The sequence below is a fragment of the Osmia lignaria genome, chromosome 5, assembly GCF_051020975.1.
Source record: "Osmia lignaria lignaria isolate PbOS001 chromosome 5, iyOsmLign1, whole genome shotgun sequence".
NCBI classification, from domain to species: domain Eukaryota; kingdom Metazoa; phylum Arthropoda; class Insecta; order Hymenoptera; family Megachilidae; genus Osmia; species Osmia lignaria.
In genome coordinates this window covers 7,868,748-7,892,854 of record NC_135036.1, presented here as the reverse complement: position 1 = coordinate 7,892,854, position 24,107 = coordinate 7,868,748, and the positions used below count along the sequence as shown (strand labels likewise).

Sequence of the window (24,107 nt, the reverse complement as noted above, 5' to 3'; positions counted from 1 at the left end):
GTCAAGTGAGCACCGGTTATTGCACTGTTTGCTGTAGCCACGACCGTCCGCATTCATTTGAATTTTAAACAGTTTTTCCGATCTTTCTGTAAAACGATCCCGCGGATTCCATTATACGCAATTACGAGGCCGGTTTCTCCGTTTAAAATCCACGGAACACCGTATCGATGTTTGCGAATTTTCTGCTGAAAATTTCGCCCTTGTGTACCTTCGATCAGTATGCAAAAAGTGTTGAGTTTCCATCAATCGTGCAATCGTTTTAACTTTGTAATTTGTACTACTCGTATCTTGTCGAAATTTCAAGTTTCACGTTTCTGTTATTTTCGAAGTTCTCCTGTTTCCTTGAATTTTAAAATCTCAATTGGTTCCTGCAAAATTTTGTGTCGTTTAACACCTGATCCCTTCACTTTGGAATTTTGAAGGTTCGCGTGTAGATTGTATTTCGAAAGAGAGAATTTTGAATCGTTTCGTGAACTGTCGTGAACGAGAGGCGAAAAAATTAAGCCATAACAGAAAATTGCGAAATTAGTTAGCATTGCGTGCACTTGTAACTACAAGCGTTGCGTAGATGACTTTCTGCACGCCACCGAATCATCAAACGAAAGGGCCACGATAACGAGATAACATGTTACGAAATAGAGTCAATTAAGTAATCCGAGTTACATGCGTCTGCCACGCGATATCAAATTTTCATCCTTTACTGAATCTTCTTCAGAAGAATACCAATCTTAAATTCAGAATCTTTGAAAATATGCAGTTAAATATTTGATTTAGTACTTTGAAAAATTTATTTAATTCATTCTAAAATAGATTAACTTATTTTTCTTTCCTAATTGGACATTTTATTTATGTTTTTTTAATTTCCCTGACTGTGATATTTGAAAATTGTACTAGGAGCGGTATCTGGTGTAGAGAGATAGAACTAACAAAGCCGCAAATTGCATTTTTGAAAATTAAGTAATTTTATTCTTCTATTAGAGCATAAAAAGTGTTCTACGATCACTATATACCAAAGTTTATAACTTATTCAAAGAATAAGTGAATATAACTTATTCATTAAAATCGGCGAATTTTCTGTGTTTCTAATTTCACCACACGTCGTTAGATAGCGACAGAAGTATGTTCTCAAAGCGCGTATTCATATGAAATTAGAAATGATGTAAAAGTTTTCTGTAACAAATAATTAATTATTTCTGAAGTTTTGTATGATTTATTTGCATTACAATTGGTGACATTTCTGGTACAAATAAACGTAGTATTTAAAATAGGATGATCACGCTTTGTCAAGTATTCGTAAAATGTTTTATTTTATGAAAAATACGCTATGTACAAAGAGTATTTCTTCAAAAATCGATGTATGGTACTTAATAATCGGGATAAAAAAAAATTACTTTCGCCTTTGATGCAACGATCATATATACACGTATGCTATAATATCCTCCAAACCTTCAAACAATTTTATAAAAATACTTTCGTGTATTCTATAAAAATACTCTTTTTCTAATGAAGTTCTAATCGTGTATGTAAAATGAGTTGATTGAATTGAAAGAACTTTGAATTTCAGGGAAATGCAATTTTCGTTGAAATACATGACTATAAATAAATTATTTAAAAAATGTTGGTAAAAGATGTTACGTATCAACAGGTATTATGATCTAATAGTGTTCGTTGTTGCACAGTATAAAATCGTGATTCTTTTTCCACGAAGACTAAGTTTTCCTTTCGACTTTGGAACTGAGCTTCGATAGAAATTCTGTCGCCTGATTGTCTCCTTTCCTCTGTTTCAATGCCTGAACTACTTCGGTACCTATATATAAAATCCAAAAATAAATCAGTGATTAAAAAACGAAATGGTGTTGTTTAAGATTGAAACATACTTCTATTGGTAGGACGTGAAAGTGTTAGATGAATCTGGTCAAGAGTTTCTATTCCTCGATCTGCTCCCGTTTCCGGAACTTCGCTGAACGGTAGAAAAGCTTCTGCCATGAATCTCGATCTGAGAAAGTCTTTGTCTTTCAATTCAAAAGCTATTATCGCGCCTTCGGTTGATCTCTGTTCCGTAGTTAGGGGACTGGAAATATTAGAATTATCATTGATAAAAATGGTGACGATTTATAATATTCCACAGGGATATTATTTATCTCTTACATGTTGAAAACTTCATCAAACAGAGGATACAAGTTTTCCTTCTGTACATGCGTTTTCGGAAGCTTCACATCGGCGAACTTTTCCTCTGGAAGTAGCCTGACTTTCACGTACGAATCACAGCTACCTAAAAACAGGAGGAAATTTATTCTCGTGATGTTCTTTCGAATTACCAGAAGACCCCAGTGTGGAATCATGCACGGTGAAGGTGACTATCATCGTTCTTGATGGTCTCCTACTGTCTACATACATCTCTAGGTACAAATTCAAAGTAACAGAAATGCACAGTGGTCCCTTTTACGAATCTAGCGAGATAGAAGACGATTCGAATCATTTCACAGATTTATTTTGCATTAATCTTGCGATGTTAATGAAATTTTCGTCTTACTAGATTTTAATTGGAATCACTGTTAATTGCTTCAACAGTGTCATGCAAATATGACGTTCTAAGAATCGCGAGGGCAGGCAAAACCGAATGAAACATTCTATTTGGAACAATGATGAGGAAGAGCGTGTATTTTCATCCACGTTTACATACTTGTCTTCCATTCTTTCAGTCTTTGTTTAGATTTTGTATGAAGCTTGCGCTTGAGAGTAGACACCTTGCCTACCAAATCGCCTACAAAATCGAAAGAAAATGTCATTCCCTTTATCGCGAATCACTCGCTCATTCCCGTCATCGATTCACGAAACAGGCAATTAATTAAACGGTCTACGAAAAATCAATTTCATTGTAAATTGCGCTCGAATTCGTGCGATCTTCTTTCAGTTTAATTATTGCTACGATATACAGGGTGATTCTTGGATTATTTATATCAAAAATATTTCATTCGAAGAAAGATGTCTCCACTGTGAAGACCTTCGAGTTAATTTTACTCTTTCTTTTGAATCAAGTACTATATCTTTATGAATGTTTATAATTCCAATCGTTAGAGTTGGAAGTTGATTGCTAATCATTGTACTAAAGAGAAACGAAATAAAATAATTTAAATTCAAATCAATTATCAGAATCACCCTATACGAAATAGTAATCATGCGATTTCTAAATTATATATTATATATTTAAGGAATATGTGTAGTCCTTATTTCTTACCATTACTGTCTATTGGTCGCAGCTTTCTGGCATTCAGTATTTGAATACTCAAAGAATTATCGACGAATTGTGCTTTGATGGTCAGCTGTCCATATTCAGATTCATCCATCTCCTTTTGTTCCTTCACTCGTTCTTGATGATAACGATGTATCAAGTCAGCCGTCTCCAAACCATGCAATTGCAAAAGATGTTCAATTTTCTCCAAAACTTTAACATTTGCTGCTTCATCCGCTCCAACATTGAAAAATCGAATAAGCGTGTGTAGAGTTCGATGGAGATTCGAATAAAACGAGGGTGGTCTTCTTTTCTGCATCAAATAATTATTAATTTAATTTAAGTCCACGTGTTTGGTTGTTTAGAATTCTTCTTAGGTACCTCTAAATTATTATTCACTAATTGGTACAGGGTCTCTGACATTATCTCCCAAATGACAATTAATACTCTTTCGAAATTGTCCTCGTTCAAATTGTCGTGCAGGGTGGTTAAATTATTGTCTAAATATTGGAGGAGACGATCCATGGCGTTACTGGTGGTGTCTATCAATTCTGCACCCTCCATGAGATACCTGAATTTCAATGGAATTTAGAAATAATTGAAAATGGTAGAAATATTGTCCTTAGAATTTTTGGAAATTTGGAATTTTCAAATTTTGAAGTTCTGGAATTTTTTAATTGTAGAATTGTGGAAATTAAGAATCTTCTAATTGCAGAATGATAAAAAGGAGATTCGACATTTTTAGGGGTGTGATCAGATAATTATCTAATTACCTATTCATAGCAGGAGCCATTTTGTTCGCCACCACTTGTAACAATTCAAAGATCTTATTCTTCACAGTATCAGTAGCATTATCGATAATTAATTGAAGGGTTTGTCGACATCTCTCTGCGTCTTCTTGCGTTTTCTTTTCCGCCAGTACGTCCACAATATTCTGAAGTCCCAGATCGTTAGCCAAAGGTGCGATCGATGTTCTAATATAATCGATATTGTTGATCGCGAAGCACCATGCCGTCGACACGAAGAACTTCTTGTCGTACACGCTGCTTTCGGATAATTGCTCCAATTCGGTGGTGAGCTCTGCTTTCTTCGCCATTTTATCAGCATACGCGATTGAACACTTGCAAATATCCTAAAAAATCGTGATACAAATTAATTTTAATTATCAGTCATCAGAATTAGAATATTTCTTTAGCTGCTAGCTAAGACACTTGAATCAATGCAGTGTCTGAGTGATTAGAAAACGTTATGAATTTGTTTGTGAAAGATTCTCAAGAGTGAAATTACGTCAAAGACTTCTTAAAACCGTCAATAACTCACGTCTATAATTTTGGCTATGAAAGTATACGATCCTTCTATATCAGGCCACGCCAGCTGCGTCCAGAACACTTTGATTTGGTAGAATATCGTCAAAGTATCCACTGCACTCGAGCTATATTGAACAGTGTTATCGACTGCTTGCAACGTGTCGAATTCTACTGCTCTATCTATTCGTTTTAAAGCCTTGTACACGGCTATGTCCAACCAGTGCGCCACTCCAGCTCTGAACCATTCGTGGTAGCTTTGAACCTTCATCCCTTCGAGCTGTCCTTCTGCACAGAGGATCTCACCAACCCTTTAAATAAAAAATTACTTCATTGAATTTTAATTGAAACTATGATCCATCGTCTCAGAATTAAAATACCAGGATTCAAAAATTTGTGAGCTCTTCAGGCTTTCTGAATTTCTGATGTCTATATTTTCAACTTACATAGCATATCTCTGTAACGCGAGATAGAGCTCGAACAACGTTGTTCCTAAATTCAATTCAACATCACTGTTCTCAATTTCAATTCTCTTTAACCTGCCACAAACATCCTCGACGATGATCATGCACATGTCACTGATCCTCTTCTCGTACATCATGTACAGACACCTCGCATAGGGGAAGTTGATTCGTCTGGAATTAAAATTAATTACAATGGATATTCAATGAAGAAGATATTCATTTTTCTAAAGATCCTTTACTTGATGAATAGTTTGTCGTAATTATCAAGGGCACTCTGTAGATCCGCTCTAACAAGTTGTATCACTTTGATATGGTATTTTAAATGATCCTCGTCCGAATCACTCTCCGGAGAATTATTATTCAGTATGTGTTTGAACCTGAGACGAAACGTGAATTAATAATTGTACTGATTAATTGAAAGCCTTAAGTGATTTTGGAATAAATATTGATGGATCCTCTACCATTCAGCACCACCCTGCTCGACGGTGTACTCCAAAGCCTGAAGAACACTCGAGTTTTCGTCCTGATCCATGAACCAGGAGTACATTTTTTGGGGGAATAAATTAATTTCTTCAGGAACTTTAAGGCACGAAATGGACGACAGTATTCTAAAACAAACAAACAGCTGCTAATACCTCAAAGCTCAAACCTGCTTCACCCAATTATTAGAATTAATTAAATCACCAGTAATTACCCCAAAATCGCAGACAACTGTGCCATAGTGTTTTTATCACCCGGTGTGAGCCTCCTAATTTTTCGAATACTATTCAAACACGAATACAATAGTTTCTTCGTGGCATTCCAAAATAACCTGGTCTCATCCGGAGAGAAGAGGCCATTTTCCATGGGCCTCAACAAATCAATCGCCAGTTTACTGAACACTGTGAAGCTTAAGGGATGTTCCTGATGTATCCCTGCGTATTCCACCCACTGTGCTAGTGCCACATTCCTGGCCAGCAAACCTCGTTGAGCGCTGTGTTGAAGAAGAAGAACCTCCGCAGGTGCGGACCATCTTCCGCACCAACAGTATTTTTCTATCTTCTCATTTTCTATCTCGTGCAACAGTAACACTCTGAGCAGGTGTCTGTATTCCTGTGCGGCTACCTGTGCGTTGTGTTCAGCGCTGAAAGCCAATCTTAGCTTCACAACTCCACGACGTTTAGATTTGTTCTTTTTTTCCAGAGAGTACCACATTGTGTGTCCAGTGGTTGGGATGTCCTGAAGTGATTTTTGAAAAGTGTAATTAGGCACAGGAGGCAATTATAATTTTGCTATGGAATTGACAATCTGACGCCATCAAATCGTGTGGCAGGGAACTTGTTAAGCAGGTTTTTAATTATACCTTCAGAGGTATTCTACAACGACCGATGAATTCATTGTCGTGGCTACCAGTAGTGGCGGTAACCGCGATCTCCTTCGCGAGTTTCACCAGACCTCGAACACCTTTCACATCCTTCACCTTGCTCATCTTCTCGGGAACCGTCTCCGCGGCATCGAAATCCCTGTAATAAAAAATCAAGATTGTCTAGAAACTATTATCAAGATTATCTAGAGAAATTTTGACGACTTATAGAGGTTTTACTGTATGTAATTTCACTTCGAACTCACCATACTTCCAGAAATAGCACGTCGTTTTCTGGGTCCTCTAGGGGTCTAAAATAATTTTCAAAAAAATTAAGGAATATTTATTTAACCGAATGCATTGTAAAATAAACTCACAGTTCAAAGTGTTCTTCCCAGACGGGACTCAATGTGGAAGTTTTCACGGCAGTGTTGTACCTTCTGGTGGGTGCTGACTCGAGATAAAGGGCGCAGAAAGGGTCGCTCTTTCCATTAGCATCTTTCGATACTAATTCCTTCGCCTCGATCACTTCCACGTTCAAATGCATTTCCGGTGGCTAAATGGTAATCGTGTATACACATCTTTAGCTGAAATATTAACAGTTTCCCTATGATAGCAGGTAGATTCTCACCTCCATGTTCCTTGTCTCCTCCAGAACTCTCTCGTGCGTTTCGTTGTCGATTTTGAACGCATTTTGGAGGTGATTCAATAAAATTTCTTGTCCACACTCGTTGGATACGTCGTAGCCTATTTGGTGCTGGGTCATATATAACAGAGCAGCGTACAGCTCTTCAATCTGCAATAAATAATTAAAATTTTCTTTCTGAATTTTGATCCCCAGAGATCCAGACGTCTTAGGGAAACACACTTCGCTAATGTTTCTTAAAGGCATCGCAAAGGGTTTTTAAATTTCCCTCGCTTCTTCGCGATGGTCAATAGTTATGTTATTGAGAAACAGTACGCAATCCACTTGCGTCACTCGTAATTGTAGCATCTGCTAGTTGGGAGACATTGATAACGTGTGTACACAGAGATTTAGTTACAAGACGATCGTGAAAACGTCACTTGAGCCATGATACTCATGGTTCAAAGTTCTTCTGTTAACGTGGGTCTCGACCGAACGAACAATTAGCAGGAAAAAGATACAATAGGAGGATAATTTATGCTCGCTTTCTTTGTTGGATTCTTTTCAACTTCAAAAGGTCAAACACAGAGATTAAAATACATACCTGTTTTTCATTTTCAAAAAATTGAAATCACATCTTTTTGAATAAATAAACAATTTGTTTTGAACAAATCGTCGACCAATCGACTCACCGTCATAGCCTGAAGCAGCGTGTTCGTTCTGCGCTCGATTTCCGCCTTGGGCACCCCGCAGAAGGTGTTCCTCCACCGATTGAGGGTGGCCACCCCGAGGGGTGGACTGGTGCTCACCATTTCGATTCACGAACACGATCCTCTCATCTCAAAATTTTATTGAAAAACTCTATCAATCGGCACATATCAAATCACCGGACACTTTCTCACATCGAATGTTCAGAAAATAGTTTCAATTTATTCGATCCTTCTGCGAACCCTTCGCCGGAGGAAAGCATGGTCTCGTCGGAAACGTGTCAAAACGCGATTCAGAGCACGACGATGACCCGCGAACGAAGAAACTGACGGCTGTCAGCGGAGAACAATGACGTTCATGCACCAGCACTTCTCGCTTCGAGATCTAGCTTCCACCTCGCCGACACTTTCGTCTTTGCTCTACAACAAAGACTATTTAGTCCTCGCTGCAAAGCGTTCGCCAGAAAGGATCCGTGTCAGGAAAGCGTGGATCGTGAAGGCGATTGCCGAGAAAAGCGATCGAGTAATCGGCGTTTCCATAAGTGCTGCACGAGCGACGAGCTTCGAACTGCTGGAAAAAGCAACGAAACGATGGCGTGGACTCGCGCTTTGTCGGCCGCGGATGAACTTCCACGACGACCGCGACCTTTCTTATCGGGTGTACGCATATTTATTCGGCCGTGCGTATGCATAATCGAAGAGGAGCGTCTGATCGAACTAGCCAACGAAATCGAACGATGCACGAGGCTACTCGAAGCGTTTCGACGCGAAAAAGAATAACCCAGACGATGGAATTCCTCGACACTCTAAGTTTCTAAAAAAAAATCCAAGAATATATGGAGGGTTTATAAAGATTTCGAAGATTTTGATATGGATAAATATTTTCCTTCGCGAAAATAGACAGGAAAAATAATTGCATTTGTTATTCTATTCTTGACCTACCTACGGTAATTGAAATTTACATGCACTCTGGTTACATTAATCAGTTCCTTTGAATCGTTGAACGAAGAAGAACGATTAGAATGAATATTTCGTTGCTTGAGTAAAATATTAGACAAACGGGGTTATCAAGTTAGATACTATATTGAAAGAAATATTTTCTGGTAGATCAAAGTTAAATTAATCTTACCGATAACAGAATAATAATCATTTTTATCTTTGCCAATTTTCAACATTATAATTAATCTTTCTTTGAATTTGGCTTGCGTAATACACGTACGTGGATCCTGTTCTTCGTTTCCCAAGCAAAATTTCAAACGTTGCTCTTTTTTTAGCGCGTTCGACCTTTCGGTCTCTCGAAAAGAACGTCAGGAACGCGACTACGTCCGACTGAAATAGTTGATTCTTACTAGGTGCTCTCAAAAAGAATCGTCGAGCGATTTCAGCCATCTTTTCCATTTTTCAGAGAAGGAAAAGAAACACTTGAACGGGTGAAGGTTGCTTGATAGCTATCAGACGTAATGGAAATACGTTTGGATCAACGGGTCATTGGGAAACGCGAAAACTGGGCCACAGACTTTAGCATCATAGTTCACTGGCGAACTTGGATGCCAAGAGCAATTGACTCTGACAATGAGATTTCATTTATTTGGACATGTTCGAGCAACATTGGCCCTATTGGCTCGGAGGCATCGAAATCTTTGAACGCGAATTTATTAACCCTCGGACGGCGGACCATGGAGAGAGCCACGATTCAAGGGTTTAAACTCCAACTTGAAGAGCTTGAAAAATTATTCTTGAAAATTTGAATTATAAATAAAAAAATTTGACAATGATAAGCGAAAAGATTGGAAGAACCGGCAAGCCGTGAGTTAGAAACGACGGTGCAGTTCCCACCGATGGACGTGTTCAATTTATTCCACCACAAAAGGACACGATGAATTGATAGAACAAAGAAGCTCAGCTTTATCGAACAATCTCCCATTTCTCCTGTCCATTTCTCTATCTCGACTCGGCAGGGACAATTTAAATATCGAGGTTCGAGCAGACCGAGAGACGCATTGGTCGTACGTTTAACTCGGCTACCAATGGAAAACGCGAAAACAAGACAATGAATCTGCACAAAGGGAAACTATGCCGTATCCTGTTTGAGCCGACCCACGGGGCAAGTGCAACCACAATGCGTTCGTATGCTCGCGCAATTGCGCCCAATGAAAATTGATATACCGGCAATTAGCTGATTGACCGACGAGGCACGCGTAGTTGGACATACCATACTATCCAGAAGTAACTATCCAGATAGTTTTTCTTATTTTTCAAAGAATGTTATTCCTATCGTGTTAATTAAGATTTTTTCTGGGGTGGGTTAGGTCCCATAGAAATTTTGAAATTTTTTAATTCTAAAATTCTGAAGCTTTAAGGATCTGATATTTCATTTTGAAATTCTGAAATTCTAGAATTTTAGAATCTTAAAATTGTTAAACGAGGAGGGGGCTAAGGTCACCCTGACTTTTACCTAGTTATACCAAGTGTCTTAGGAACCCTAAGGATAAAATTTGCGACTTTGTAACAAAATTAATTTTCATTTATTTTAATTGGATGGTATAGTAAAGTACATGGGACATATGTGTATCCGTCCTTCGCAGAACAGCCCAATTTTCGTGATATTATGCAAGTTTATCGCCCACTCAGTCGACGGATCTATTTTACGGCGGGAACGAATTAATTTAGGCAACTCGAGCTTTTCCCGTACCATTTAGTGGACCAACGAACTCGATTTTTATTAGCTTCAATGATCACTGTATACGCAATCGAGAAATTAGTGGAATAGTTTAGAACATGCCAAATTTTACTTGAATTTTCGTCGAATAAATGCTGATTTGATCATTTTTCTTATGAATCACAGACATATTTACCGTGTTCCAAAATAATCGTAGAATAAGAGGAACCGAGTTATCTGTTTCCTCTAAATTTCAGAAACGAAAACTGATCTCATTATGTTTGTTCAGGTCCTTTATTAAGTATACTTTCGGATTAAATGAATCACGATTCTTGGAGGATAGTGTTTCAAATATTTCAAATAATCCTCCAGCTTTATAAAACATAATTCTATGATCTTTCTGAACTTTCGTAACCATTTCGCGCCATCGTTTCATGGAACTCCATTAGGCATTTTTCATGGTTGTTTCGGTAGTGAACGAAACCATGTCGCTGACAGTTTGCCAATGTCTGAAGATACAGTACATAGAATGCAGACGATTACTCAACACCGGTTTTCTCGATTGGTTTGATTTATTTTTATGACTCTGACTTTTCGATAGCCACGCGCTGTTTGCAATCATCTCCAAACCTCACTCGCTAACAAATAAGATCTTCGAACGCTAAAATTCATTGTAAGGTTCAAAGTAATCAAGCTTTCCTGATGCTGCTCGAAAAATGAAAGAAAAGTACTTAATTTTCTATAATTAATTAATATTCCCTCAATTTTCAAAAAGGGTACCAATTTCCACTTAATGAGACGAGAGACCTAATCAACATCAGAGGATCCATTAAGAATCGACGATCACCTGAAACTCCGAAAGGCACCAACCACTTAGCGCAACAACCCTTTCTCCACTTATCACTACCTTTCCCACGAATCGCGAGACACCTGTTTAATCGCCGTGTTTCACACCTCGAGGACACCGTGCGTCCAATGAGCGGAGTCTCGCGAGTTAAAGGGGTGCGGATAAGGACAATCGCGACGAGAAGACGAGACAGGAGCTTGACGGAGTCGAGCAGCACACTGCCAGGAATAGATGGACCGACAGAAGTCGTCGTACGTCGACGAATCGACTCGTGGTGGTGTGCAACAACGTCGCTAACGTTGGCTAACCCACGAACACCAAGTAGTAGTTTCAGATTGAGCTTAACTGTCCGATTCAGCTTAGAGGATAACACCCTGCGGCGTGCGAGTGCGCGCACCGTATCGGTGACATAATTGAAGCATTCACGTGCTCCTACGTTTCTGTTTCGCCTTTTTTCGCTACCCTTTCAGCCACTTAACGGGTTACAGCTTGACCGGTTCGAAGACCGGGTCTTTTTGGATGCTTCTGATGTTTGGGATGAGAAAAGTGTTCATAGGGATCCTTGAATATTCTATGGAAAAAGGAAAATTTCATATTTTTATACTCACATAGTCTTCATTGAGGTTGAGTAAAAATGAGTCGCCATATTTTCCTAGCTTCATTATTTTTAACTCCAAAATTTAACAAAATTTAGAAAACTTAGCATTGAAAGGCACTGTGCTCTAGACACACTGACTTCGACGAATAGTCAAGTAAAACTGTGGCCTTTGTGAAATCAATATCGTCCTGTTACTACTATTGCGTAATACAGTGATGTCCGCGCTCTTTCAGGTCCGCGCGCGGAGACTACTGCGGGGGGTAGGTGTTTCAGGAATCAATGGGGCTTATTTCTTATCAATCGAAAATAAAAAAGTCCTGCAACTATTTCATATAAATATTTACATGGTGGGGGTAATTTCGCGCCATTCAAGTGGACATTACTGTAGAACCCTCCACCAGAATTCAATCATGAATTCGGAAAAATAAAAAATTAAACAATATTGCCATGTAGTTGATTGCTTTTTTTAATTATTGCATAGGAATTGGTGTGTAAAGAAAGTTTCTATTTATCATATCAAGTCAGACTATAAGTTTATTCGCATTTCTTTTTCATATTCTCTAAGAGATTTCCACTGAAACGTATGTTCCCATGCTTTTCCCTCATCTGTTTCCCATAATCTCTATCAACAGTGTTATGTAAAGCTTGCGTTCACGTGAACGCAAACACTGAACAGACCACCCCTTATTCGCGCTGACGTAGACAACGCTATTAAAGTATTTTATTTTAAGTCGATCGTTTAAAACGATCCATTCAGGTTTTCGCGATGATCGTTAATATCGCGGATCGATCAGTCACTCTCGAAATACATCGAATTCTGGCCTCGAGAAAAGAAACACTCGAAATTTCTCAACACCCACGACTCGAATTAGAAAACGCTCCAAAGAGTGAATAAAGATTTTTACGATTTAATTGCACTTGTGTGTACCATTACGGTTTTGTGAAATCGCCTCGTTAATTATTATGGTTTATAACACTTTAATTGTTTTACAAAAAAACATTTGGTGGAAATGTGTTTCCCTTGATCTCGTTTTAAACGAGATGGAAGGTCGACGAAGTGAAATAAGGCTTCGCAAAAATAATACTCATCGACCTGAATTAAATTTAAAAAGAATAAATAAGATGTTTTAACTCACGTTCCATCCCATGGACTCGGCCAAGAAATTCGTGGCGTGTTCATTTTCGTCTCTGTCACTGTCAGTCTCTAAAAGTGCTTCGACTGGCTCTTCGATGTTTTCCTCTTCGCTTAGATTGCTTTCTTCTTCCGCTTCTTCAGCTTCTTCTATCTTCTTCGGAATGGGTCCTTCCACTTCTTCCTGTGCTCGTACCTTCTCCGCCAGCAGGGTACCGAGGTTTTCGAAAAATCCCCCATCAGACTCTTGTATCCTGCAAATTACAATCACCAATATCGCAAATTACACATCAAACGTGCCTCGATGTTGACGTACACTCAAAATAATATTAACGTTTCAAAGCATCGTGTTAATTCGTCAAAATAATTTATATTCGACGGAAATTACGTCAGGCGGACTAGCGGGTGAAAAATATCCCGCAAGGAAGTAGCAATAAACGATGAAAGCAGATGCTTTGTCAACCTGAGCTCCAATGCCACATTAATCTAGAACGATTACATTGTCATGCCAACTGTGTTTTTCTCGAACTCTGATCGATTTCATTTGTGCCAAGAAACGAGATGATCGAAACCATCGACTGCATTAGGCTTCATTTACACGTTCCGCGATGTGCATCAATAGCGCAAGCTTTTTAAATTCAGCGCACGGTTTCAGTTTTGGAAATAAATGTCTATACTCTTCGGCTCTCACATCTACTACTACTACGAAAGTTTCACCTTTTCTGAATGAAGTTGAACGCCGCAAATTTCCAATAGATCGACGCGGTGGTCACCTCTTTCGTTTCCGGTTTTTGCCACATTCGGGCCGCGGCGATCGCGTAGTAAGGATGTTGCTCGTCCAGCTTCTCGAAATGTGCCATTTTTCGGGGCTCACTCCTTTCAGAAAAAAAACATAGAACGGCTGTTTCACACGAGATTCACTGGAGAGACATTTAGAAGACACAGGTTTCTCATAATTCCTGAATATTTGTTCTTTGGAGAACACTTATTTTCGGAGAACAAAATAGTATGAGCTCAGTGCTATTTTGAGAAAAAGAAGCAATCCTCTTTATCTGTGTTATCTTTAGAGAATAGTTTGAATAGTGACAAGGTGTTTTAAGTTTTAATTTTCTTAATTTACACTGTTTTCTGTTTATTTGTTATTATTGATTGTGGTTTAATTGAAATTAAAAAATGTTTAATTACATCACTTTCTAGCAACTGTCAACACCTATCAGTAATCACCACGACTTTGGATGATTTATCTACCTAAGAACTCGAACTGATTCACTTGACTCGGAAATTTACCGCGATAAGGTGCAATTTATTAACTATAGAAGCGGAGATACATGCTTATCGAAGCATGTCTGTCCGCAAACTGCAGGAGGACCTCGAAAGAACAAGAGAAAAAGTAAGTAGGAGGTAGCAGGATGTATGATTATTGAAACTGGGTATTTTCCCACAATTTGAACGGATTTGATATGATAAAGTCTATTTATGTATTGTCATAAATTATTCGTAATCATGCTATTATTTGTAGCTCAAGGTGAAAATTTCTCACACTCCAATAGAAGAGTAAAAAAGGTGTCATAAGATGTTGAGCGCCACAGTAGAAGCAATCATAGTCAGCTATCTTATAATATTCAATTTTTCAATTGAACCTTTCAATTTATTACGTTACAGTATAATAGCAGTGCTATTCAAAATTATACTCCTCTTTTCTTAATTATTTAATTTGATAGTGATCACTGGTGACCCTATGGCACTCAGCAAAATTATTTAGAAACTCCTTTCTTTTATTTTAGGAAGGGTTCAAAATTTAATATCTATTAAAAAAAATGGTATACTTTTATATTATTTAAAATTTTTTATTTCAAAAACGATACGATACATTTCTCTGTGACTAATCTTTATTATTTTTAGCTTGTCTCATATGTGGTTTTCTGTGTCGCATTCTTCTGACTGTACACTCAGAGAAATGGCTTTCGAAATACATTTCCTTGAATATCTTCATTGTCTGCTGTTTAGCTATTTCTTCGGAGTACTGATTACAATTAATCACTTGAATTATTATTTATTTCTGGAACGAATTCGTTAAGAATGAAAATAGCATCGTGACCTGTATTTTTATAAACATTTGCATTCTGCTGGTTAAATATTTCACCTGATTCATCTATGTATTTAAATTTCACGTGGTTTGAAACTGTACTGTTGTCTTGAGAGCGCCAGATACAAGGTCTAAGTGATGTAATAAAGGAACGACCTTCAGTGGTCTGTGTCGTTTCAAAAGTTGAACCGATTTGATCCGCTTCGCGTTAATCTCTGCGTTTATTTATTAGTATACGTGACTTCAAAGAGCGAACATGAACGCTGATTTCCCAGAAGCGAAGAAAATTCATCTTCGATACTCCTATCATTTCATTTTTCCACGAGAATTCTTGAGTACTCCTCCTCGTTCGCTTCGAACTACCTTAAATGTTAATTATCTTGATCACGCGGGACGTTCACCTACACGTTACTCATTTAACATGTTGATTACTGTTCTTAGTTTCCTTATTGAGCTCGTTCCAGCTAAGGAAACGAGGAATTCCCGTTGATCTCTTTGAGTGACGTGAGCATTGGAGTTCGCTTATCACTGACCCATGGGAAAACAAGCTTGCGTGAATTCTGCTGAATCAACGCAATTACACCAATGATCATAGTTAATTGTCATAGCCAGAAGCTGTTTATCAGACTGGCATAATGTGTGGCAAAATCGTGTGTGTAACAGTGTCCATGTCAGATGATGTACAGTAATTAAGAATGATGGTAATTAAGAATTATTTATTTATTAGATAAATGAAATTCTAAAGTTTTCTCAGTGCTATTAGCAGTGTTCCTTACAGTTGAATTTATTTCCTTCGTGCATCGCTGATTTCATAGAAGACTTCGGTAAATATTACTCATTACAGATAGCATATCGTTTACCTATAATCGGTTTCAGCGTTTTACGATTTGCTTTGCTTCGATGCGTTCGCCATTGGCAGCCTCGTAACAGCTGAGACATCATAAAAGAATTAATTAGCACCGCGCGCACGTTCGCTTCTTCGCCATTTAAGGAGGCGGAATGGAATGTAACAGTCTGGTTTATATACTATGCGCTTCCGAGATGTTTGTATGCCAGTAACGAAACCTCTTTTGCGTGCCGTTTTATCCGAACGGTTATTTATCGCGTCATGTGCCAATCAAAGAAATTGGTAATTTTCTGACAAAAAATATAATACATTCCCATGCTTGTCGTCGTATGATTAAAATAACCCTTGCTAATTAAACAGGCATTCGTCTCGAAGTAATTTGTCTCATGTGTCTGAAATTTTTCACCTGACATCAAAGGTGCAATTAATGGTCGACCTTGAGCCATGGTCCTCGTGGAATCGTTACGTATTCACTCTCGGAGGAACAATTCCATCGCAGATGTTCCGGGACCAACGTTAGTCTCGTTTTATTAATAGCATAGGCCGCTCACAATGCAGTCGGTTCATCGTTTCGTCGAGCAAAGTGCAACGAGCGTTTGTTTGACAACCGACTGCAACTGTTCGAACGCTCGATGTCCCCGGATCGAGCACGTGGTTCTTCAGTCGTTGATACGGCGACAAATAAACGTGAACAAACGTAAATTCCCTCGGAGAACGCGATAAGAGAACGGCAGGTCTCGAAAAAAGACGACGACGAGGAATAAAGACACGCGTTGTTGTTCAGTCACTTGTTACATTTTCGTCTCTTACACCTCGTTTTTTGCATGGATAATTACAGTGAGTCATAAGATCGATGCGTTACAGACTCGATTTAACTTACGAGCGTTCGTATCCGAAGCATTCTAATTGGAAACAGATTGCTACCAGGATTTCAATCAAATATTTAGTAATTATTAACAGCGATGACTAAGATAGAAAGTGATCCAGTAGACCTACTTTCTATCTCCGAAAAAAGCAATTTTGGGACGTGATAATACTTAGGGGAGAGGTTTTAGTGGGTAGGGTACCAGCCCGAGTATTTTGACGTGGGTGGTACGAGTCCCACACTGCCCGGGCCCCCTTAGCCGAATAGTGCGACAGGGGGAGCACCCGCGCGTATGTAAATGTATTTCCCCTCCCATAAGTATAAAAAAAAAAAAAAAATTGTGGTGGGGATAAATTTTCAATGGCTTTGAACGGTTATTTAATTTCGAACAGACTATACCTGTTAAATGCTCAAGCAATTAGATTAATTATCCCCGCAGCCTCTTAACAGGAAGAGAACTCCTTGTTCATTGCCAAAGGCGATCTCATCGGTGTTAAACGATCGGTTAGTAACACAAAATAGCGTGTTAAGTTCGCGTGTCAGTTAGGAATCATCTTCGATCCATGGTTAAGCAACGATCCCATGAGGTGGCTCACTTTCTACCTTATCTCGTGCTCCGAATTCTCTTGTTGTTCCTTCTCCTTGGTCTCCTTCTCCACGATGATCTTGTGATAGAAATCTTTCCACATAGCCTCCTCGTCCATCCTGTCAGGTAGAACTCACGCCCAGGTAGACTCTTAGAACATCGTTCGCGGTCCAAAGAACGCTCTCACCGATCGGAACGTCACTTCTCTAACGCTCGAAACGAAGCACAGCTCTTTGGTCGCTGGAAACACTGGGCATTCGACGACTATCGTTAGAAATTTCAGAGAAATGTTGATGTTAACACCGGTAGGTCAGCTTGGATCAACTGGCACACTGGTGAATGATGCACCTACATTGCTGTTTCTTGGTAATTCTATTCCAGTCGCTAGATGGCGGAACCTTACAGACTTTGCATCGAACTGTTCCGATATAAACTAGTATTTTTGCAAATAAATTGATGGATTTTTGTAAAAATCAGGATATTCGTTCATTATCCTGAGAAATTATTTTGTGCAAAATTTGAGCCTCATAGCTTCAACAGTTTTTAAGTTATTTATGATTGATTTTTTTTTATTGATGTCTATTTCCACCTGCAATAAATTTAATATATGTAGTTAGATGAATTTGTGATAAGAAAAGGAGCAATATTTGATTATTGCCTTTCAGAGCAATTATCTTTCAGCATTTTAAGGACATTGTTGAAAGAAGAGTAATTTGGAATTGATTATTATATCGATTAATTATTATAATTAATTCTCGCTAAATTTAGTATCAGCTACTCTGAATGGCGCCATGCTTCCTGAATAGCATCAGTGAGTCAACGAGATCTATCATCGTGATGACATCAGATCCTCTCCATTGCAGGTGCATTAGAGAACCGGTAGTTTGTTGCCAAAGGCATTACTCGAGCATCTGAAATGATTTTAGCAGATTCGTTGAGAGTCATTGGCACTTTGATGCGTTTCTTTCATTCAAAGTCAATGATCCTTCGTTGCTTTCTTATATCTTATATCAACTTGAAAACTATTAGAGATAAAGATACTTTTTATACATTGTTAGAAAGGTCTCTCTGAGACTAGCTCAAAACCGTTTCGTTTGTGCGGCTAAGTGGTCGGAGTCAAAAGTTACAGAGGTTTCAATTTTTCTATAGAAAATCTACGGGTCGCACAGTTTGGCTATGGGGTCCTTGACACCCCATGATGGTATTAGGTTGGTGCACAGAAAGAGTCAGTGGGGTCCCTGGCACCCCAACATGATATTTCGTCGACGCGCAGAAAAGTCAGTGGGGTTCCTGACACCCCAAAATGATATTTTATCGGCGCGCAGAAAGAGTCAGTGGGGTTCCTGGCACCCCAAGATGATATTTTGTCGGTGCGCAGAGAGAGTCAGTGGGGTTCCTGACACCCCAAGATGATATTTTGGCGGTGCGCAAAGGAAGTCACCGGGGTCCCTCACACCCCAAGATGATATTTTGACGGTGCACAGAGAGTGGTCGGGGTCTCCGATACCCCAAGATGGTATTTTGTCGATGCACAGGGAGTTGCCGGGGTCCCCGATACCCCAAGATGGTATTTTGTCGGTGCGCAGAGAGAGTCAGTGGGGTTACTGACACCCCAAGTAGATATATTGGCGGTGCGCAAAGAAAGTCACCGGGGTCCCTCACACCCCAAGATGATATTTTGACGGTGCACAGAGAGAATCGCCGGGGTCCCCGATACCCCAAGATAGTATTTTGTCGGTGCACAGAAAGAGTTACCGGGGTCCCCGATACCCCAAGATGGTATTTTGTCGGTGCGTAGAAAGAGTCATTGGGGTCCCTGACACCCCAAGACGATATCAAGTCTGCACGTAGAGGGCGCCACCAACGCTTCGGGGTCCCTGACACCCCGGAATGAAATCAGGACCGTACGTAGAGGGCACAACAGGTATAATAATCATCTAATTTTTTTCCGGAATTTATTTAATTTACTTTATTTATTTTCTTTGCTTATTAATTAAGCTCATCGAAGGGGAATAACATTTATGATTGTATCCCTCTTTTATTTCACTTTTTCCAGTTATTTATATAATTTTAACCATCTTTATGGGCCAAGGCCACCCTTTTCAGTTATTAATTATTTTATCCTTTTTTATAGGTCAAACCCCACGCTCTCTAACTATTTATTATCCTACTCCTTTTTATGGACCAAAGCCTCCCTTGGCAAATTTTTATTTCTTCATTCTTTTTATGAGCCTCAGGGGACTACCACTAAATCACTGGATCTCCGTATTCTTTGTTATTGAATACTTTGATGATACACTGATTGCGTACAACAAAATTAATTTAGAAAATTTTATAGGGAATTCCCAAGTTGAATTTATCTTTATTTCTTCTTTTTTCTAATATTTCATCGCGACGTTGCAAACAGTGTCCGCAGAAACACTTTTATCTGAGTCTAATCTAAAACGAGCTGCAAAATGACAGTGCAGCGCAATATTTCAACTAGGCTTATTAAAAATAACTCTTGCATCAGTATCCAAGAAAAATTATATAAACCAGAGACTAATTCAGTGGAAAGAAAAATATCGGTACAAGTAAGCTTTATGTTTCTCCACCATGTTACTGAAATTAATTATCCATGCAATATTTCTCTGTAAGTATAAAAAAATCCACTCAACTAATCATTATTTATTTATTTATTAAAATATTAAACAGGTGCAGGAGTTAGTATCTCAATCTCTAAACATGTGAATCATTCAGATTCCATAATTTCACCCAAAAACCAGCTAATTAATTCAAGCAACTTTACATTGGTCAATTCTGAAAGTGTGCATCATTTGGAAAAAGCACTCCAGCGTTTTCTGTCCAAAATAGCAGACCCTATAAATGGAACAATTGTACTGCAATCCACGTCGAAAAATGGGAAAGACGTGCAGTTATCGATTCGAAAAATGTGCGAATCCATGCAGAAGGCTCTTGCACGATTCGCTGATGACTGCCAATTAGACGTTCGGCTATATAAACAGAATTTGATCAATGATCCATTGTCTGATGATTGGTATTCTGAAAGTCTGCTCCAAGGCGCTTATATTCTTCGCGATCTCGGAAACGTGATCAATGGAATAGGGACGTCGATTAGAATGCACTTTCGCGATGGGAATGCAACTGCAGTGGAAAATAAGGTAGCTGAATTTTCTTGTCTCCCTTTACAAAATTATCCCGTATCTTCCGTTAAATTCTACAAAATCCGAGTTTCAAAATAAATCTTCTACATTGTCTCAGCAAGTAACAAGACAGCCAGAAAGCTTCCAATTCCTAGGCGTCGTGTACAACGCAGCAGAGTTCACCGAAAACCTATCCAAGTGTCTTTTACAAATGCCCGACACAAGGAGTCGCAACTCGTTCTCTATAAACCGTGAAGTACTAAATCTTGCGAAGCACTCTCCAAAAGTCGCAATAAAAAAATTAAAATCAAACTTAAATACCATTTCTTTGGACCAAGTACCTAAAACTCGAACGGAGCAGAAATACTGGCAGGTGATTCTTTGTCTGTCGATGATTAACAAACAGGGAAGTTACGAAAATTGCATACGAGATCTGCAGAAGCTCGATAGCTGTTTACTCGATTCGAAACAGCGGTCTGAGAACAAAAGGAAAAGTATTCATGCGAATACGTGGGTGAAGGCGATTGAACGGCTGAGCGATTGCAAGATTCAAGCGGATAAGAGCGAACAGGTAGAGGTTTCCTGTAAATCCGTGCGGGAAACTCCGAAAAAGATGCAGCAGAAGGTGAAGTACGCGTTCGAGAGGATGTTGGATAAGAAAATAACGAAGAAATCGCCTTTGCACCGAGCTGCCATGGATCTTGCTGACACTATGTCGCAGAGCAAATTAGGACAGAGCTTCGTGGATGAACTTCTCCAGTATTTTGAGATTTTCGAGGATGGAAAGAGGAAGTTACAGAGGTTTTCCACGAAAAATAAAACCGGAATATCAAGGTTTGTACGATTGGATTGAAAATTGCAGTGAATTTTACACAAGAGTTTGTTTTTTTGGAATCTTTTATAATAAAATTCATAATTTGTGATTTTTCTCATTTTTAATCAGACGCAATGAGATCGTAGAAGCACTGCAAACATACAGAAGAGGGATACTTCTGAGGACATTCAACGCGATTGATAAAATGCATCGATCCGTATCCACTTTCGAACAGTTCCTCGTGAAAGGAATCAAAGACACTCTGAACGAAGCTTGGCAGAGTCATTTGAATGTTTTATCGAGTTTAATGAAGTGGATGAACAAACTACTGGAGCTGTACAGTGGAGAGACTGTCAGTGAAAATGGGCAGAGCTCACCGAATGATTCGTTGGCTGATGATCAGTGGAATGAAGATGAAAGTTCATTTTCTGAGGATAGTTTAGAACACTCCATAGCTACTCGTTCTAGGCCTGGTTGGTACAATTCCTAGACATCCGTCAATTTTTTTGAAATTGTGTAAATAAATTTAAATTTGATTTTCAGAGATCATGAAAGAAGCAGATGTCTCTATGAAGGATTTAATAGAATCCATGAATAGTGTGAACAAATATCGAAGTTCGAATGATAGCATGCTGTCTTGTGTCGCAAACAATCTTCTTTTAGTTACAATTTTTATGGGAACCATTGGTTTTGTCTCCTCGTTGTACTGTTTTGATTATTCCATGAAGGATGAAGAAAATTCCCTTGATTTTAATAATGAATGGAAACGTGCACCCAGGTCTCTTCCCCTCGAATACAGACAAATTGTTAATCTTGTTTCGCAGGATGATTTGCTTTTGGAATTTCGTGATAATTCGAGTGCTCCCATTTCTAATTATAGTGATTAACACAGCATATGTCATTATAGATAATTGTAGTATTGAAACAATGTAGATTTGGAGTTATTTTAATTAAAATAAAATTTTAAAAAAAATGAAGGTCTATATTTTTAGAAATTAATAACACTTTTGAAAGAAGGACAAATTAATCAGCACACCAATCTGTTCAAGACTGTAATAAAGTTTCGTTATAAATCAATGATGTTGCATAATTTATTCTCCGTGCATTTTACCTTATCCGCGTTATTCTGGCAGATAGGAATAGTAATAATTTCAGTGATGCATTCGTAGAACGCACTCCAACGTGACATTTATAGCTTTCAAAGATGCAAAGCGTTCTGTTCCTTCAGATTTATTAAACATATTTCTGCGAGCAGTTGGTAAAAATGCACGGTTCAGCAAGAATCGTCTGTTTGATACGTAAGTTGTATATATTTCTTTCTATCAATCGGTTCATCAAATTCTTTTTATACAGATTTTCTTATTACAATAAGTATCAAAAGTATAAATTGTAAAGTGACGACAAAAATCATTGGTGGAAAATCTGTGGACATAAAAGATCGACCATTCATGGTTGGTATAATTTCAATCACCTCTGTGTAAATTTTAAAAAATAATAATCGATTTTAGCTGTCTCTGCATAATTCCGAAGGATTCGTGTGTGGTGCGAGTATTCTTTCCAGAAATTGGGCTATCACTGCTCTTCACTGTTTGTGAGCTTCATTTATTAAACAAACTAACAGTCCAAAAGAAGTATCAAGGAATTGACAATTATTTATTTAGACTTTCAGAAAGAACGTCGAATTATTTCGTACGAGCTGGGTCGAACAAACCTTACGAAGGAGGATCATTGCACAGAGTGATAAAAATACACGTGTATGATAATGCAAAATATTCATATTTATTATCAGGTGTGTTCTATCACGACGTAGCTCTTTTCCAAGTGAAACCTCGTTTTCGTTTTTCAAATACCGTCCAAGCAATTAGACTTCCTCATCAATTTAATAGATCTCCTCGAAAATTGTATGTCTGTGGTTGGGGTTACACCTCTTTACAAAATAACGTGAGTGCTTTTCTTTTTCTAATTTCTTCTATCTGAAAGGGTTGCAATTTTTGGAAATTTCTTCCAGCCAAGGATCAGTGATGTTCTGATGGGTGTATTCGTTTCCCGCACACCACACGAAATTTGCATTAACGAGACTCCAGAATATGAAGCAATAATTAACAAAGAATATCATCTTTGTTACGGTACACGAGGAAAGGACTCTTGCTATGGGGACTCGGGAGGACCATTGGCAAGTAGAAATACCCTTTATGGTGTTGTGTCTTTTGGTCAAGATTGCGCTGTAGTGTCAGGAGTTTATGAAAACGTGTCTTATTATCGAAACTGGATCAAGGAAATCACAAACCTGTGAATTAATTAGAAATTTAAAATGTATATTAATTAGTAAAATATTTTGGCAGAAATTCTTTTTTTAGAAATTTTCTAATTTGTAAGATATTAAAATTTTATTATTCCATGGGTATCATTTATTTTGTTGCACGAATTATGCTTAACGATCATGCAATGTTGCTCGAATAAAGTTGGGAACTGGTCGATTGGAGATTCACCTCCCACAGGATGCAGGGAAAAATAGTAGTTTCCAGGAAAAAAGAAAAAGCCGTGTCGAATAGCAGAGTATGGACCTCGGCTTGTTCAGGTTCGATGCACGCCGGAAGTCCATTACGCACGTTCTGCGCAAGATCCTGTCCCGCACACACTCGGCTCGACCCGTGTACCGTAGGGCTGGATAAAGTTCGAACAGGATCTTTGAGTAATACGTAATTAGAAAACTATTGTGCTTTCACGTTCTGTATGATCGGCACGTTTGAGCATCGACTGAAGAATGATTGTTTATGAGCATACTATTATCTGATGAAAAGTTTTCTAAAAAGACAGATAGTGAATAGGCAGACAATGGTAAAATCAAATTAAATA

The 24,107-nt window shown here is 38.4% G+C and overlaps 2 protein-coding genes across 12 annotated transcripts; one reads left to right on the top strand and one right to left on the bottom strand.

Moving 5' to 3' along the window:
• Positions 1-1,378: 1,378 nt before the first annotated feature.
• stac (C2 and C2B_Munc13-like domain-containing protein staccato) lies at positions 1,379-17,452 on the bottom strand. Of its 7 annotated transcripts, XM_034325036.2 has the most exons (19): positions 17,312-17,451; positions 13,628-13,786; positions 12,915-13,164; positions 6,974-7,138; positions 6,720-6,898; positions 6,609-6,653; positions 6,343-6,502; positions 5,695-6,218; positions 5,462-5,608; positions 5,240-5,377; positions 4,983-5,171; positions 4,553-4,847; positions 4,006-4,364; positions 3,614-3,803; positions 3,239-3,545; positions 2,684-2,764; positions 2,149-2,272; positions 1,878-2,071; positions 1,379-1,807 (listed from the first exon to the last, which is right to left on the bottom strand). In XM_034325036.2, exons 1-19 carry the CDS (start codon positions 17,410-17,412, stop codon positions 1,710-1,712), a joined length of 3,705 nt encoding a protein of 1,234 aa, XP_034180927.1. In that variant the 5' UTR covers positions 17,413-17,451; the 3' UTR covers positions 1,379-1,709. The 7 variants fall into 7 exon arrangements, with proteins under 7 accessions (XP_034180927.1, XP_034180929.1, XP_034180928.1 ...); XM_034325038.2 differs by lacking the exon at positions 13,628-13,786 and having other exon boundaries at positions 17,312-17,452; XM_034325037.2 differs by lacking the exon at positions 2,684-2,764.
• Positions 13,783-22,365, top strand: LOC117604687 (uncharacterized). 5 transcript variants are annotated; one of them, XM_076688222.1, is made up of 8 exons: positions 13,783-14,300; positions 14,430-14,730; positions 14,813-15,820; positions 19,702-19,926; positions 19,989-20,455; positions 20,556-21,271; positions 21,381-21,724; positions 21,795-22,365. In XM_076688222.1, exons 4-8 carry the CDS (start codon positions 19,890-19,892, stop codon positions 22,136-22,138), a joined length of 1,908 nt encoding a protein of 635 aa, XP_076544337.1. In that variant the 5' UTR covers positions 13,783-14,300; positions 14,430-14,730; positions 14,813-15,820; positions 19,702-19,889; the 3' UTR covers positions 22,139-22,365. The 5 variants fall into 5 exon arrangements, with proteins under 5 accessions (XP_076544337.1, XP_076544338.1, XP_034180934.2 ...); XM_076688223.1 differs by lacking the exon at positions 19,702-19,926 and having other exon boundaries at positions 21,795-22,363; XM_034325043.2 differs by lacking the exons at positions 13,783-14,300; positions 14,430-14,730; positions 14,813-15,820 and adding an exon at positions 17,645-18,157 and having other exon boundaries at positions 18,444-19,926.
• Positions 22,366-24,107: the final 1,742 nt, after the last annotated feature.

Coding starts and splice junctions, on each gene's coding strand:
- stac (XM_034325036.2), bottom strand. CDS start 17,412: ATGGACGAGGAGGCTATGTGGAAAGATTTCTATCACAAGATCATCGTG. Junction 7,139..12,914: donor CCGAGTCCATGGGATGGAAC/GTGAGTTAAAAC, acceptor TATTTATTGCAG/ATTGAAGAGCTGTACGCTGC. Junction 5,172..5,239: donor TACGACAAACTATTCATCAA/GTAAAGGATCTT, acceptor TTTTAATTCCAG/ACGAATCAACTTCCCCTATG.
- LOC117604687 (XM_076688222.1), top strand. CDS start 19,890: ATGTTACTGAAATTAATTATCCATGCAATATTTCTCT. Junction 20,456..20,555: donor CAACTGCAGTGGAAAATAAG/GTAGCTGAATTT, acceptor ACATTGTCTCAG/CAAGTAACAAGACAGCCAGA. Junction 21,272..21,380: donor AATAAAACCGGAATATCAAG/GTTTGTACGATT, acceptor ATTTTTAATCAG/ACGCAATGAGATCGTAGAAG.